The sequence below is a fragment of the Stegodyphus dumicola genome, chromosome 5 (genome assembly GCF_044657685.1).
Source record: "Stegodyphus dumicola isolate Sdum_Otavi_A_Nest chromosome 5, ASM4465768v1".
In the NCBI taxonomy this organism is placed as follows: Eukaryota; Metazoa; Arthropoda; class Arachnida; order Araneae; family Eresidae; genus Stegodyphus; species Stegodyphus dumicola.
Window position 1 is genome coordinate 190988202 of NC_140772.1, and position 18253 is coordinate 191006454.

At 34.6% G+C, this 18253-nt stretch overlaps 1 protein-coding gene across 2 annotated transcripts in view; it reads left to right on the forward strand.

The window, feature by feature from the left end:
• LOC118193857 (choline kinase alpha-like) overlaps window positions 1–18253 on the forward strand; it is a 148434-nt gene that overhangs the window by 28497 nt on the left and 101684 nt on the right. For both annotated transcript variants that reach the window (XM_085817498.1, XM_085817497.1), the window contains one exon: window positions 11567–11689. In XM_085817498.1, coding sequence (XP_085673624.1) covers window positions 11567–11689 — 123 coding nt within the window. The remainder of the gene's footprint in view (window positions 1–11566; window positions 11690–18253) is intronic.

Genomic DNA, 18253 nt, shown 5'->3' on the forward strand with positions numbered 1-18253 from the left:
AGGCGGGCGACCAAACAACAGATCAGAAGGCAGACGAAGGTCACGACCACAGAATATCTGCGGTGGGGAATAGCCGGTAGTCTCGTGGAGCACTGCGATAGGCCAGTTAAAACAGAGATAACTTCTTGTCCCAGTCCTATTAGTTTCTGGAAACCATCAGTGAGAGATTATTAAAGAAGTTAGATTAAACCTGTCTACCATTCTATCTGACTGCAAAAATAAAGTCTCGTTTGGGTTTTGTCTATGCCGAGTAGTTTCCGGAGTTCTTTAATTACGGATGAAGTTAAATCCCTTCCTGATAGGAATGTAACTGAAGAGGCACTCCATAGAAATCCAATCCTATAATCATTATATCTGCTACCGTGAGAGCCTCTTGATCAGGATAAGAAACGCTTCAGGTCCATTTGGTGAAATAATCAATGACAACGGAGGACGTATTTATTGCCATAAGCATGGGACCTCTGGCACTTTGTGCGAAAGCGTTACGTTGAAAAGGCGCTCTTGAATTATAATATTGCAGCTTCTCTCTTCTGCATTTGTTCGGTCCTTTTGGGCCGGCCCAAGCATCGCAAGATGGGTTTAACTTTTGTTCGTTAACCGTTGGTTTACTCGAGAAGAGCGCTCTCGAACTCTAAGCAGTCTTCATTATTCCGAAGTGGCGTCTAGTCGGACTGCTATGTAGTTCTTTAAGGACGTCCGAGATTTTGGAAGTATCAACTGCCATCAGAATTCCTTTCCATTATTCGATTCGAACTTCCGGTGCAAAACGTTTCGTATATGGCGTGAGTCCTGGAGAACCCAATATTGTTTTGCCGTAAGACTATAGATCGAAATGTCCTGCCAGGTAGGCTTCCTATTTGAAGACTCCTATTTGAAAACAATTAAGGGCTTAATGTCGCCATCTTCCAATTGGTCTTTCCCGACTTTGTCACTCCATAGATCTCGAACATCCGATGTTAAAGTTGTAACTTGACTTGCGACCGAATTAACCTCCTATTGTTTCGCTTCGACCCTGGAATAATATCGTCAGCTTTCTGGTCAAGGGCTTCTAGTCAGGGCTTCGGCTTCGTCGAAGCCCTGACTAGAAGAACTATGTCGTTCAACCGAACAACTATGTCGTTCAGCCGGCGATATTCAGCGCAAAATGTAGTAGATCCATATTTTTTTCTAACCAGGACGATGGGAAAGGCCCAAGGACTTTCTGAAGGCTCGATAACGTCGCATTCTTGCATGTTCCTTAGAAGTTTACTTACCTGTACCTGTTTAGCAACTGGTAGACGTCTCGGATGTTGCTTGATTGATGGATGCTTCCCCGTATCAATTCTATGCTGTGCCAAACTGCCTCGATCTACGTCAGAAGTCGAGCATAAGAAAACATCTTGAAGTTCTCGAATGACACTTTCTGCAGCACACTGGAGGACTACTGTTTCTTTTAGCCCAGGTCACTGGAGTACGTGAGGCAATCATTCCGTATTTTCTAATGAATTTCACCTAAAATAGGCAACTCTCACCTGTAAAACCGTCCTCCGTAAGCCCACGAGTGGGGAGGCTTTGTCTAAGGAAAAATTCTATTTCTTTAAACTGTATAATCCCGTCTGTAATGTCTGCCATATATACCATGTGATGGTAGGCGGCACTATCAAACATGATGCTAACGTTTAACTTGCCATCGATGTCAATTTTATCACCAAACGCAGTGTGGGGGGTAAGGCAGTGTGACGTCCAGATAACTTTACTTTCCAATCGTTGAGCCAGATATTTTCGGATGATTGTAACACTGGTTGTTGTATTAATGGTCATATTGCAAGAAACTCCATTTGTATGCCCCATGATGAAAAGTCCATTACTGCAGCCACTCATTGCAGCGATCTGAAGTGCTTTAAAATGGGGCTTCTGAATATCTGGTAATCTCTATTCCACGGGATGGCCACTAATTTGTTTCTTGCCTCCTTTGTAGGGAGTGGTCTTAGTTCCCATGTCTTGTGGTGTATTGCAGTTCCTTCGTACGTGGCCTTCGTCACCGCAGTTGCAGAAGTTTAAGATAAGTTTGTTTCCACTCATAGTCTGCTTTAAGGTATTAAAATGCCAGGTTAAATCATCTTGACGAGCAGTAAGTTGATCTACTGCCTCCTGGATTTGAGCTGCTCTGATTGGGTGGTGATCTCTACAAGTTGCTTGCTGGGCTGTTTTTGAATTTCATGGCGTACGTTAAAGCACTTTTTAAATCCTTCACATTCGCCAGTCGCTGGGCTTTTTTTTATCTCAGAATCCCGGATGCCATCTTTGAAGTACTGCAGGGATAGGATTTCAGTTTCCATTGGGTAGTTAGAAAAGGCAAGATAAGACAGCCTTTCAAAATCGTGGCGAGCTTTTCTATAACCCCTCTTCTCGAGATTTTTGCTGAAGCTTGCTATAGTCTTTTAAACACTTCTTGACAAAGCGCAGCTCCAACACGCTGGATAGAGCTTCGAAGTCTTACTTTAGGTTTTCGGGCAGATTTTGAAGGATATCCGCTAAGTCTGCTCTCCCAGAGAAGATGCGAGAGGTCAAGCTTTGGTTTCGGAATCACAACTATTTCTGTTTGCCACCACAGAGAACTGATTCTTATATACTTCCCAGGAGGTCTTCATCATACGTGGATAGCTTTAGAGCGAATCGGCAAAACATACGTACAAACGTTAAGGCGTCAGAATTGGTCCCAGCTGTCGTTATGCGTTTTTTCCAAGCTCTCAGCATTTTGGGGGACAGCTGCAAAAACTCTTGTCATCAGTTTGTTGTTCGACAGCAGAAACTCTGTTGAGTTTCTCCAACTTCAACTATGTCTATTCTACCGTCCATAGCCTCCACCAGTTTAATAGTGTAGTTAAAATAAATTCCTGATAATTTATCAACTTTAAAATGTTAGAATGTGAGCCAGTGTAATTCAACCGGTGAGATCGTAAAGGGCATGAGTGAACACACTAAGTAATGGTTTTTCGGATCAGATGAAACCTTTCAAGATAGATTCACAATAAGTTGCTACTAATTTCTTGCTTGGAAAATTTGTATATGTAATACGATAAGAGCAGAAGTACCTTAAACTGTTGGAAGGTTGCTCCTGTAAAATTTCTAAAGAGGTATTAACGTGCTTTTCTGACCTCAGCGATACAATTTTTTCATCCCAGTATCATGCCATTTAGGTGCACCAGCGGCCGAGCGGTAAAGTCGCTGAATACTGGTAGTTCGGCCCTAGTCCTCCACGAAAGCATCCCTTCCCTTAGGTAGACAGCCCTCGAGGCTTTGCCGTAATCACGTAAACCAGTCCTGCCATTTATTTAACTTAGCCTTGTCATTTATGACTCTGGTACGCTACTTGAACAGACATTCGTTAAGTGCAATTGCTAGTCATCAGGGTATCTCGAAATCAACAATGGCAAAGTTTGTAAGGTAAACACAATGGTATTTTAGCATTTGCATTAGACTGGAAAAAATGAAATGGAGCCTGTGTGATATTTCGAGTGACGAATCATGCTTCAGAACTTGATTCGTTGTTTGTTGTATTCTGTTTATTTTATTATATTCGTTTTTGTCGTATGTTGTTAATGTTGAGTTTAGTGTTTAACTGAGAAGCCTTTTATTTCTGACTGCACTGTACCAGTTGCGAAATCTGTGATGGTTTGTCTCTTTTTTAACAAGTCATTTGATTACTTTATCTGCAAATGAATTCTACGCAGTATATAAACATTCTAGATAATGATCTGAACTTTCTGCATTAGGTAGTACTTTGCAGCATATCTGTAATACTCAGTAGGCATATTTCCGAAACTGATTGAAAGTATGTCCTGAAGTATGGAGGCATTTTTTTGCAATCGAAAGATGGCTCAACGATGTACTGAGTACGCCAGATAAACACATTCCCTTTCAATCTGTGTATCCGATTTTATTTCGCAATATGTTTTATGTAGTCAGGATTATACTGGCAATATACTGTATGTAGTTGGGATTGGAAAAGGACCAGAGAGCTTATTGATTTCTTACGTCTGTACAAAGTAAATATCTTTCAGAATAAGTAAATCATTTCATATTAATTGTTATTGACTATAATTAAATACACGAGATATATCTGCTTTAGGAGATAGGATTTCTTTATTGAAGACTTTCAGATCGCCGTTACACTCGAGACAAACTAAGAAATACCTTGCAGTTAGCTTACATTTTCAGCCGCTAAGAATCGGCTCTGGATGTATTACCAGTGTTTAATGAATTCATCTATTTTGTCCCTGGTGGCCTGCAGATAATTTTTGGAGTATAGTGTGATGATGTCTTCCATATTGCGTTATAATCCGATTTATCATTACTGTGATTTCGAGTATGACTTGCTCAGTGACGATTTTAACAGTCGTCATATATAAGGAATTTAAAAAACTGACACATGCCAAAGTCGACAGACAAACAACAACAACAACAAAAAAAAAAAAAAAAAAAAAAAAAACAATTAAAACTGAACTTTAGGCTGATGGCTTATTAGAAAACCCTATCGATTTCGGAGCACTCAAGCAATGCAGGTCCCTTTCTTAAATGGCTTTATCATATCTCGGAATTAACTTACTCAAGTATAAAAATGGCTTAAAAAGAAGAGCTAAGTTCCTTCTTCTATGATCAAAAATCACTAAGAGCTTCTCCGTAACCTGAGATTCGTCGAGAGGTTGGACGAAGGGCTGGTATTGAAATTCTGAAGGATTAAAATTTAAAAGGAATGTGGCATTGATTTAGTTATTTTTCGTACATGAATTTAGATTGAATGGACCTTTTCAGGAAATGAATCTGCTGATGGTCTTCAAGTGGTCATAAAGATTGTGTTTGAAATACATTTCTTCTTTCGAGTAACATTCTAGTTTCTCTGGAACATCTTAAAACGCTAGTATTCCGTGAGAAATCACTAAGGGCTTCCAGGGAAATTGTTATGAATAAATTATTCATATAAAAACATGTGGCTAATTACATGCGGAGTTTGTGTCGAAGTTTCCTGAATCTTGAATTTTATTTTAAGAGTTGTTTGCAAGGATAAGCATTTGAGAAACGTTGCTTTAACTTTTGTGGAATTCTTGAGGCTAGTTTCAGGTGCTGAGGAAATTCTCCATAAAAATTGTTTGTTTTGTGCATTACAATATACTGATATGTTACAATATTTTTGTCTAGGAATTTTATATTTCTTTTCTCTGAGTAATACTATATACTTGTAAATCACGAAGCTGAAAAGACTGGGAAACACTACTATGAACAATTAATCGGATCCAATTCCAGCCAACAGTACTAATTAGCACTGTAATTGTTTATGAAAAGCATTTTAGTTTCTAAAAGGCTTCGTACCATCTGACATGAAATGAATTACTTAACCGTCTTAAGAATAACTAGCGACCCGCTCCGGCTTCGCACGATTATAAAATATTAATGAATATTTTAACAATGAATCGCAGTTCATAATCGCAGTTCGTAAGCTTTTTTCGAACTTAACCTTACCTGACCTTAAATTACGATTTTTGAAAATAATTTCTCTAATATTAAATTGATTTAACTCTAAATTTTAACCAAGATCTTAATAGAAAATTCCAATCCATAAATTATGGTTTTATTTAATCTAATCTTATCTAACCTTATGTACTTATAATTACTACAAGTGCGATTTAAAAATTAACCTTAGAATAGAATATCATTTATATTTTAAAACTACTGTCATACAATTATTTATCGTAACTTACTTATAATTACTGATACGTTGTCGCGCTGAAAGCTAGAGAGCTCCGATAATAAACGCGTTCGATCGCTGCTAAATTCAAAGTGCTATAGGGAGAACCTCGGCTTCCGACGCGCTATTTATAGGCACGCTCCCGCCGCCCCGGCCGGCCGGTACCGCCGCAAACGCTACGTCCCTCAATTTTTAAATCTGTAGACCTTTTCAATGTGTACAATACTTAGTACATTATTTTGATAAATCTCGTAGGGTTCAGCCTGCGTTTGCAATGTAAGCGGAAAAAATGTAATTATTTACGACATCACATTAGAAACCTCAAAAATAACAGTATTTCTCCACTATTTAATGGATGTTATTATACATATAAACCTTCCTCTTCAATCACTCTATCTATTAAAAAAAACCGCATCAAAATCCGTTGCGTAGTTTTAAAGATTTAAGCATACATAGGGATATAGGGACAGAGAAAGCGATTTTGTTTTATACTATGTAGTGATGAGATTTTTTGTGTTTATTTAATTGAATATGGCAAGGCGTATGAGGGCTGTCTGACAAATGTATGGTTTTGTAGATAATTTTCAAGGGAAAATAGATTCATATTTGCATTACACGTAAGGAAAACCACGAAAGTGCTTACACATAGTGGTAAGCTGTAAAGAGGCTTGTGCGATCCTTTTGTTAAATTTCCCATCCTCTAGGTTATTGATTCATTGAAAAACACATGTTACTCACTGAACTTTGTATGTTAGTCTGAACGACTTTAAAACTCAATGATGAACAGTATTTGTGGCAAGAAGAGCTTTTTGACTGTGCAACCTATTTTAGATTTAGCGACACTATTCTTAAATGAAAAACGTAAAGAAACTTAAAGACAATTTAATTCTGAACCTTATGAAAAAGATTTCGAAAAATCATCTCTTGGCTTAGATCCTCCTAGAAGATGAATTGATGTGAAAGAAAAAAATGTGCCGCATAAATTCGCTGTTTTATGTAATTTCTGCAATATTTTGTAATTATTATGCTTTTGTAAATTGAAATTTTATTTTTAAATGTTTTTCAGAGGTAGTTTCTTGTTTATTCATACCTATTTGTTTTTTCAATTTTTATTTGTATATTTGTTTTATTTCTAAGAAGTGAAACATTTAATTAGGTTTAGGATTAGGTTAACTGATTAAGATAAAGCAACTCGAGGGCTAACTGCCTATAGGGAGGGATGGCTTTGTAGAGGACTTTCATAGAGAAACTGGTTCCTATCTATATTACACATGGGGAAAATCAGCTATGCATCCCTCCCGTTCTCTGGGATTTGATCCCAGGTCGGAACTACCGGTGTTCAGTGACTTTACTGCATATTTAATTAGATTGTGATATTTGATTACTCGTAAGGTAAATTACGAGCCCTTTAGTAAAATTTTCATAGTTCACTCCAGCTTACGCAGCCAGCCCATTCACCCGGTTTTGAAACTGGGAATAAATTATACCAGGTCGATCATTCCATTCATTGGTCTTATCGATCTGAATATAGTGAGCCTGCGTAAAGTGGGAAATGTTTTTCTTAAATATAAAAGCGATGATAAACAAATTTATAAATAATAACTTTAAAATATAATTTTGACAGCTGTTTGAAGCTCATTTTAAGATATTTATTAATTAGGAACATAGATATAAATACTGTAAATTACAAAAGGAATTATATATATATATATATATATATATATATAATTTATTTCCTAAACAGTATTGATTAATTTATTATATTATCTCCTAAGTTTAATTAAAGTAGAATTATTTTAAAAGTGTGCATCCATACTGGTAAGTTATACTTTGAAAGATGTTTTGAAGTAATTTGAAAGCAAAAAGTTAATAATGTTTTAACGTTTAATAATGTTAGTTAATAATGTTTTAACTAATAATGTTTTAACTTTTTGCTTTCAAATTACTTCAAAACATCTTTCAAAGTATAACTTACCAGTATGGATGCACACTTTTAAAATAATTCTACTTTAATTAAACTTAGGAGATAATATAATAAATTAATCAATACTATTTAGGAAATAAATTATTATTAACTAACTTTGCAGCAATTGCGCAAGTTATAATAACTTGTATTCGCACTAAATGGATTTAAGTTCATACAACATTATATATATATATATATATATATAAGAAAAATAAAGAATATGTAAAAGATTAAATTAGCAGCGTAAATTAATTTCCCTTCTCTATTCTAAAAATAGCAACATCTATTGGCACTGCGTCATTTCGATAAAAATCTATGTGATATGACTCTTATCACACCTTATTCTGGTGATGTAAATTGAATTAAAACTCAAGCAGCCAATAATAATTTTACAGCAATATTAACTATCCAATCAAAATGCTTTGAGAACCGAAACTAACTCAGTTTGACTTGAGATTTCATCCTGAACATTACGCACTTGCTTTCCACGCTTTCGCCTAGCTAGACTGCTGTCTATGCTGCTGCTTTCTTGTTACAAAGTTATCAAAAAAGCCTTTTGGAACAGTCACAGTTAATGTGCTGACTTGTGTGTAACCGTAACATGTTGCTGAAAATAAAACTGAAGATTTAATCTGCCTTCGCCTCCAATTTCCTAGTCATTCTAGATCAACACTTCTATGCCATCCAAATTCCGGCTCCTGAATATATTTCATATATATATATATATATATATATCTGTTATTACGAGAATAAGTATTTCGATACTTTTCCGTTTTGCCGGCGTAAACGATAAATTCGCTAATAATGGTACAACTGATGCCAAACGGAATATCTTCGCTGGTAACCTTTTAGGCTTCATTTTCAAAACACGCATTTCTTACCAGATTGATTGTTTCTTTCAATACTGGCATACAATTACATAGAATTTTTACGAGATAGTTAAATTTTATGCCCCAAGTCCATTCGCGGTAATTAAGTGAATTAGGATGCAATCACACCGCTCACCCTAAGGCGAAAATATAGAAAAGGCAAAGTAAAGAGTTAAATTCATCAATTCTAATGAAAATGCACTAGGGAAGTAAAGCGCTGCGGTTTTACAGAATTTCTGAGTAAGCTATTTGTACGAATTGAAATAATTGTTGCATTTAAACTTGTGTTCCAAATTAAAATTTAACTCGAAATTAATGTAGATAATTACAGAGAGAATTAGATTTTTGTAGCGTAGTTTACGTGAGATGAGATCATTTAGGGTCACGTGATACGAACCGGCGAATCAGGCTGTTGAACCATAAAAGCAAAGTAAATTCTTAAATTAATATCTTTTTAAAAATTGTCTTTATTTATTAGCTTTTACAAAATTTTAAACCATATTAAAATGTTTATGCTTTCAAAATAAAAATTCTTAGAACTAACATTTGTTAACATTTTTATGTGTATACTGCATGCTGTCGCCAACAAAGTCTGCTTGGCGAGATTTGCGCCGAAACGGAAAAGTAACAGTATTTCTTAGGGCCCACCAGCGTCCGAGCGGTAACGTCGCTGAACACTGGTAGTTCGGTCCGAGGTTCGAATCCCGCGAACGGGCTGGCTGCATGGGCGTTTTCGTGGGTTTCCCCGTGTGTAACGTGTATACGAGCCAGTTTCCCTTAGAACGTCCTCCACGAAGGCATCCCTCCCTTAAGGCAGATAGCCCTCGAGTGCTTTGCCGTAATCTAATGAAACCAAACCAAACCAGTATTTCTTATGTATGCAACAGGGCTAGGAAAAATATTTAAGTATCATAATTATGGGGTTTTGCTTGACCTGGTAAAAGTTAATTAGGTTAGTTAAAAACTCGTGACGGACGTGAAGCGAATTATTACTAGGTCTGAAGTAAGTCAGGGAAAGGTTTTAAAGGTTAAATAAACTTTTTTTTATGTAAACAGAATTCAGAACATAAATGCACTTTCCTGTGCTAACAAAATTAACCACAGCTTGTGGGGATGTAATTAAACAGAATAGACAGTTTAAAGTTAAAATGTGAAATAGTAGCCAAAGACGACTAATTCTATCGGCATATCAAAGTATCGGCAGAGATATAACGGAAAGCTGAATAATTATCTTATCAGAGTTGGCAATCCATCGGAGTGAGGTCGGGGAATAGCGGTGTCCATGAAACTGGAGAATTACGGGAACTGACTCTTTATCTTGAACTCGTACACGTTGAAAACTTGTAATTCCAATAAAAGTTCCCCCCCCCTCTCGTTTCTTGGGTTGTCATTCGTCAACAATACTTTTCTTTGCAAATGTTTTATGCCAGCAATTTTCGTCATACGTATATCGTTCCAACACCATTGATGATTTTATAATGTGCTCATCAGTTTGCGCAGGAAAAAAAGCGGGTGTTTTCATTCGAAAATTTCGAAATTTTTTTACTGTTACCGTAACTGTAAAATCTATTATTTTAAATCATTTAAATCTCGAGCACGTACCTTCAGATAACAATACCTGAAGTTTCATTTCTATTGGTTGATCGGATAGGCCACTAAGGGCTCACTATATCTTTTTATTATTTACGTGCTTCGCCCTTAGGCACTACACGGAAGGGGGGTGCCTTCGTGGTGGACTTTATAAGGGAAACTGTCTCGTATACACGTTACACATGGGAAAAACTACAAAAACGCACATGCAGCCAGCTTGTTCTCGGGAATCGAAACTCGGACCTAACTACCAGTGTTCAACGACTTTGCTGCTTGGCCGCTGGCGGGCCTGGAGTTCAAATGTTGTGGAAGATTTTTTTACAGCCACCCTACATGAACAGATTTTCCCGAGTCCTGTATGAAGACATCTTTTCCTAGTCAGGTAGCCTTCATGTGTTTTGCCTAAATCCGTTAATTAGCCTTGAAGAGTAGTGAGATGATATAATAGAAGTGTGCGAACTGTTGGTTTAAAAATAAATTATGTCTAAATTATCCTTTGAAATGAATTTTTATGAAATAATGTTAATAAGTTATTTAAGTCTCAGGATGTCTTACAAAATATTTGCAAAAATATGTGCAAAATTGTGATTATATTTTGGGTGCTTAGAAGCCTTTTTGTAAACATTCTTATTGTTTTTCCCGCCAATTTAGTTCTAAAACGTTCTATAGTTAAATGTAAAGATATAAAAGCTCATGTGAAATGTATAGAAATGAATGTGAAAATTAATCGTCACATTTCCACTTTGTGATGTTAAACGTGAATTTAGGGCGGGTAGATAAAAGTCAAAGGTCTTACGTGTATGAGCAAGTCACGTTTCGAGACTGTGATGTTAAACGCGAATGAATGACAGATAAACAAGTATCGATTTCAGTAGATTTTTCTTTAGTCAGATGACAAAAGATCATTTTATTATATTTTTGCTCTTGTAATACGCCTTAGATAGGAGACGATAAATTTAGAAATGCAAGATGAGAAATTCGTATTAAATTAAATTAGCCTTTGATGCAACCTTTAGAATAATAATATAAGAATACAGTGCTTCGTTTTTCCTGTATTCTGTGAAATATCATTTTCATATTAATGCTGCTGATTCATAAACATTTCGATTTAAGAAACTGAAGTGTGTAAAAAAAGATAGGAATTCATTCTCTTAGCAGTTATCTCTTGAACCTGCTCTCCTGAGTCCGGAATTTCCTACTCCCGTTTTATATGTTCCTCCTCCTACGAAGTGAAATCGACTGGACCATTGCGATTTATTCTTCCTCGCTTACTCGGTCAGATTGGAGCTTGGCGCGTGTATGCGATTGAGGCCGCGACGCTAGCACCGTCTGGGCACTTTCTCATGTATGTTTGTGTTTCTTCAGGCATTGATCTTAATTCGAGTGTGAGTAATTATTTATTATGTCCGCTTGCAGCACCGGGGTACCAACTTACCAGGTTAAGAAGATGAGGGACCAGGCTTACAGAATCTGCCGGGATTATTTGAGCGGCTCATGGAAGAGTATTTCCAGCTCGGACATGGTATTCAGATCTATAAGGTGAGTTCTGTTTGTCCGTGTTTTGTAAATATTAAATAAGTATGCTAAGAGCTTTACTTATAATTATGTGTTTCATCAAAGAATATATGTACATAATAATCGTCTATGAATATTCTTCTTGTTATGATTTTATGTATTTTGTAACAGAACATTTCCAGCTTAGTTTCGGTCTCTTAAGAAAATGTTGTTTTATAAATCACGAATGGGTATGTGGAAATAGAATATGTATTTGAAATAAGACTTCTATTTGTAGCTGGCGAATGAAACTGAACCAAGGTGCAGAAGCCTTCGTCGAAATTTAATGTTTATTTTTTAACTGAACTTGCGCATGTTTCAGTTTTCTGTCAGTGTGCTATTGTGTTGTTGTACCTGGTGCCACGAAAACCTACTAGTTTATTTAGAATTGAATGAATCTCTGCTTATATTTCGTTTTGGGGTATTTTGAAAAGAGAATGAATTTTGATTTTGCCGGAGTTTTAAATTTAAAAAATATATTTTTTTAAATTTTAATCTGGTAAGTTTTTTTCATTGTGAATATTGTTGTATTTGTACAATAGAAATATTTTTATTGTAATTTATTATAGTGTAGGTATTGCTCAATTGGTTACAGCAGCTGTTGTTTAGTGCGGCAGTATAAAATTATGACTTTTCATCGCTTCTGAGTGTAAAAACTAATTCGTAAAATGAAATCGCAGATAGCTGTATACAGCTAAGTGAACATTAAATATTAGGGAAGTGTTTTTAGGCATTTTAAAATTCGTAGCAAATTTATATGTTGTACTTATTAATCTAGTACTTGTTATGAACTTTTAAAAGGATTAAATTTTAACCATTCACTTACGAATACGTCTGTTAGGAACATTTATTTAAAATAATAAGTGATTATTTTTCGGATTTTGCTTAATGGCGTATTTATTTCAATTATAATTTGTAATGAAGTAATCTGTTTCAATAAATATTACTTTTACTCAATAAAAAGTTATTGTGCCGTGGTTTTGATTTTTTTATATGAAAATTATGCGAATTAAAAATTTAGGATAATATATGTAATTACTAGGCGTTTCTAATAATTGTATTTACAAATGTCTAATACGATTCATTGATAAAAAACTTCCTAAATGAGGACTTTACAAAAATAAATATATAATTTTTTTTCTACTCATAGTAGTTAAATTTTCCCTGTAAAGCTATAGCAATCGAATACATGTATAAGTGAAAGTAAAGAGGAAGGGGGGGGGGAACCGAACACGTTCTCAGAAGCACAGATGCATGAAAAGCATTTCGCTTTCTAAATTTTAAAACAGCTTGTCAAAAATTATTTAATTTACCTGTCAATTATAAAGATTTCACGTCAGTTTTGATGTGAAATGCAAATTAAACACAACAGCAGTAAATTGTGAACATTAAATTCTTAGCATTATGTATTAAGAGTAGGAATTGGATGAATTCCAAGAATTCCGACTGAAAGATGTTAGCTTAGGAACACGTTTTTCTAGGTAATAAGTAAAAACAAGTTTCCGTGTTTTTTAACAAGCAGTGAATTTTTAGAAGCGAACAGTAACATCGGAAATACATAGTATCGACTTCTTTCATTTAGGTAGTTAAAGCGTTTTGCTCTGTTTGGTTCATCGTCATTTTCTCAGCTTTTGGAGGAATTGTTTTCACTTCGTAGTTTCCAATATTGGGTTTGTAGTGGCCCAGTTATTGCATGAGAAATAATTATTTTTTATTTCATATATTTGTTCATGTGTTTAATTATTTTATAAAATTAACTTTAATATTTTGTTAATATTCATATTTATATTTCTTTTATGCTGAATGGCAATAAGTAGTTCATATTTATATTTAAATTTCTTTATGCTGAATGGCAACTAGTTCTAGTTCTGATTCATGATTGCTAGTTTTTGGTTTCAAAACGTTGCTCCTGGCGTCGCATTTCGATAGCTGGAAAATAAAATGCAATAACTTAGCTATTTGTTTATAATTCATGCTGTTCCTAGTCATAAATTAATTTTAAACATTAGTAGCCAAGGCTACAGGTTCTTTATCCAAAAGGCCGCAATTTTTGCGTGTTGCGCTTGAAATGTAATTGCGCCTGAACCGTGTTTTTCACAAAATTTTATTAATATGTTTTACGCATTGAGAATTTGTATTTATAATAATTTGTATTTGATTTTATGGAAAAAAGTTTTATTCTCTTTCTATACATACGTATTTAATGTTAGTGATATAAGTTTTTAATATTACATAAACGCTTTTGTTAGGTCGCCTTACCACTGTTAAATTCAAATTTCTCATATGTTCTTATATATATATGAAAGAACACAAGAGAGAGGTAGCAAAATTAATTTTGTATAGCAAATTAATAAATATGAGTTTTTAATAAGAAATGTATTTTCTCGCGCACCGCAATTTATGGTAGTAAAATAAGGCAATATCAACAGCCATTAAATTAATATTCGAAAATAGTTTATTTTATTTTTTTTCTTTAAAAATTTATTTTTATATACTGCAATTAGAGAAATCGTGAAGTGTTATTTTCCAGTTTGTTTGTTCCAGCTGAAGTGTTATTTTCCAGTACCATTTAAATATTTTCGTTTATTTCTGGAGTATCCAATCTGCTGATGTCAGTCCAAATACATACAACCTTCGCTGTTGGTCTGATACGCGTCCTTTAAATAAGGGTAGGGGAACACACACATGTTTGCTTGTAACGCTGAATTTTTAATGGTTATGACCGCTTTTTTAAATTGAACTTACATTTTATAAGTAATTAATTAATTAAAGATGTTTCAAATAATAAAATCGTTTGAAATTAGATACTGCAGTAAGCAACAGCCTGTATCACTCGAGAACGGAATAACGAAAAATATGGGACGTTGATTGCCATTTTATGAGCATGTTTCATATTGAATGGGACAAAAAAAAAAAAAAAAAAAAAAAAAAAGTATACCTGTGAATGCTGTAAATAATTAATTTTGCTAAATCAATTTTGCGGTGAAACTAAGTTAACCAAGTTTCTATACATGTTCTATGTGTGCCCCTCCGGTGACATAGCAAATATCTATGCCGTATTCCGGTTCCTGCCATACTAGTGATAGAGTATACTTTGTTAATGATTCGAGCACTTCAGTTATCTGCTGCTTTAGTTACTGTTAAGTCCTGCGCAAGGCACCAGAGTTTTGTCTTTAACAAAACCCTATAGGAAAAAAACACAAGTGGTTAGATCTGGGGGATCTCGGTGGCCCAAAAAGCAAAGACATATTGTTTGATCCAGCACAAACAATCCAGCGACTGTCGCTCAGGCACTGGCGTACGTTTTCATGCCAATGTAGTGTAGTCTTGCTGCAAAACCGAAAACCGAACTTGCTACTGAACCGCTGCAAAACCGAACTGCAAACCGAACTTGCTACTGAACCGCTTCCTCCAGCTAAAGGAAGAACCACTCTAATAGCATATCTTGGTACATGCACCCGTTAATCGATTTTTCCATGAAGAAAAAAAGAAGGGCTGAAGAGACAACTGTTGGAAATGGTGCCGAAACATTCACCATTTGGAGAATCACGCTCATATTCCATTACACCGTGTGGATTTTTCACGCCTCAGAATTGTAAATTATGGCAATTAACTTTGTCAGAAACATGAAAAATGGCTTCATCCCTTTACACAAGTCTGTTCGCGGAACCATCTACCTACAGCTTATCTTGCAAATTCTCGCAAAGTTTTACGTAACGGTTTGTTAGAAAATTTCAACGCCTGCACCATCTTGAAAGGTGAAATGGCCAGAATTGTAGACATTTCCGTAACACACGACATACTGTTACATGAAACGCATTGATTGAGTTCAGAACTCTCAATACGCCTTTATTTTTTGGGATTTAGTAAAACCGTTTCACTAATTTTTTCAACCACCTCGATTTTGGTTGCTGTTCATCCTGGGCCGGTTTTTTTTTTACATAAGCAGCTCATGTCCTGAAATGGCTTCACCCACCGTTGATGCGGTGATTCTTAACCAAATTTCGTGCGAAAATGTCTTTTGAATGACGATGCAAGTACTCTTTTTCCTGCATAAATGGTGCCATTTTGATTAACACTGCTGCGATTTTGTAGCCGGAAGATTTTTCGCTATTACCAGATAAAACTTTTATAATACTAGTTTCAGAGTTAATTTGTTTCGGCTTATTAAGTCAATTACAGAATTTGTACTGTGCTTTTTATGTTCTGTATGTTTTAAGAAAACGGAGAGCAATTCCATTCGAAGACTTGTTTGTGAAAGTATGTGTAGGTTTGGGAATAACATGTTTTCCTTATATAAAAAAAGTAAAATAAGAAAAATTTCGCATGGTTATTTTTAATTTTGGCTTAATTTATTTCATTATTAATTAAATATGTTAGCATTATTTAGCTATCAGTGTAATTGAATAACAAATTATAATTAACAAAACCGTCTTGCAGGTACCGAACTTTAGATTTCAGATAGAAAATTAATGCAAATTTGAACTGTTTTTCTTTGCAGTAATTATATTATTATTTGTTTAGATATGTTCTTATAAATATTTTAGCAAGCGAAATTGAAAAGTTTGTAAAGCAGTTTTGATCTTTTTAAAAAATTTCATTTTGTGTTAAAAACAAATGATGGCCCGTCAGCTGTTTCCAGATAGCGCATCGGCCCGTATGCAATTTGAGTGCGAGACCACTGCTGTAATGCAACCGTGAAGTGACTGCAGACTGTGATTATTTACCTACACAGTTGTGTTCTAGAATAAAGTCGCCAGTTGCCAAAAGTACATTCTACGACCAAAGATAAGCCATAAATTTTCTACGAATGCTGTATTTACTCGCATATATTCTCCCCTTTTTTCTGCTAATTTTCCCGCTTGAAAACCGGAAGGAGAAGAAAAATATGTAGTGTACATTACTTCTGAAGAGACAGGTTAAATGATAAGCATACCACATTAAAAAGTACACTTAAAAATTTACTAATAGTATTAGGACTTTCACTTTCAGTAATAACTTAATTTCCTTTATGTGCATAAATTTTTACATGTTACAAATCTTAAGTTTCTAAATCATACTATGAAAGAACTAAGAAAAGTACGTGAGCGGGAGAAAAATGTGAATAAATACGTTACATGGCATAAAACGCTAAGTTTGCTAGTTGAATATCAATAATAAATTCTGAGACAGCTTTCAAACAAGAATGTGGTCATTTGGGATGGGGGGGGGACATGCTGATGCTGACTGCCTGCCTTATTGGGAAAGATAAACGCAGCTTAGGAATGTAGCAGGTGTACTCGTCCAATAGGTTCCCAAGTTATCTCTCTGGTAAAGTTTCCTGAATGAGTATTAATTCTATGTTGATAATGTGGTAATTTTGGAAACTTACATATATATATATATATATGCAAGATATAAAACCTTTATTAAAAGCTTTTATTTAGATCACTCTAATATTTCTTTGCGAGTGGAAGCTTATCATTGATATTTTTAACATACATCCTGATATGCTATGGAGTTCAAATTTTCTTACGCACGCAATTTTTCGAAAGCAGTGCAATGTAGTGAAGCGATTTTTTTTTCAAAGTTAATGTTTTTAAAATTTAATGTTTAAACGATTTTTCATACATATCTTCGTTTAACGAACAAACTATCATTTATCAGGATCTTAATGTTTGCGCCATCGAATGGAGAGGAAAATTTTTTTTTCAATAAAATTTGTATGAAAACTCTAATTTGATTTCTGAGTTTTTAAAGATCGCTTGATTTTTTTAGACTATTTGATGATTTTAAAATTTCAACATATAAAAATGCATTGGATATAAAGTTTTGAAATTTTCATGGATTATAAGTAAACTTTTCGCCTTCTTTTAAAACAAGAATGATTAAAAAAAAATTCTGATGTGTACACCACATGATTTCCTTGTATTGGAATATTAAATTATATGCATTTTTTCTTGCATTTCATTTAAACTTATTCGATTGAATTAAATCTACTTCGCCGACAGCGCATAAACCACAACAGAATAAATGCATTCTTTAAAATTCACTTTGTTTACCATAGCGACACTCTGGCGCTAGGTTTACTTAACAGTATTATATTTCGTTCATATTATAACTCTGAATGCACAAAATTTATATCATTTAAAGAATTATCTAATCGTTGCCACATGTTCTATTCAAATATTATAATAAAGCTAGAACTATGTATAAAAGAAATTAAGCAAACAAAACAAAAAAGAAACATTTTTCACAGACGATTGAGTATTTCTCATTCAATTAATTCAGTTCTCACTTCGCGACAAGGCAAAAATACATAAAAACTCAACATATCTGTATTAAAAATTACGAAGTAAATCTTAAACGCTTATTTCCTCGAAAAAATTCCAGAAAGGATTAAGCATGATTTAATTGGCAACAATAAATGAATGCGTTATCTTTGTTGTTGGGAAGCTAAGTTTCTCTAGATTGGCAACAAATCCACTAGTCTCCTGTTTCAAATGTAAACATCAATGGCCGCCATTAAAAACAGGCTTAGCGGCAATTAAACAACTTTAAAATTGCTGA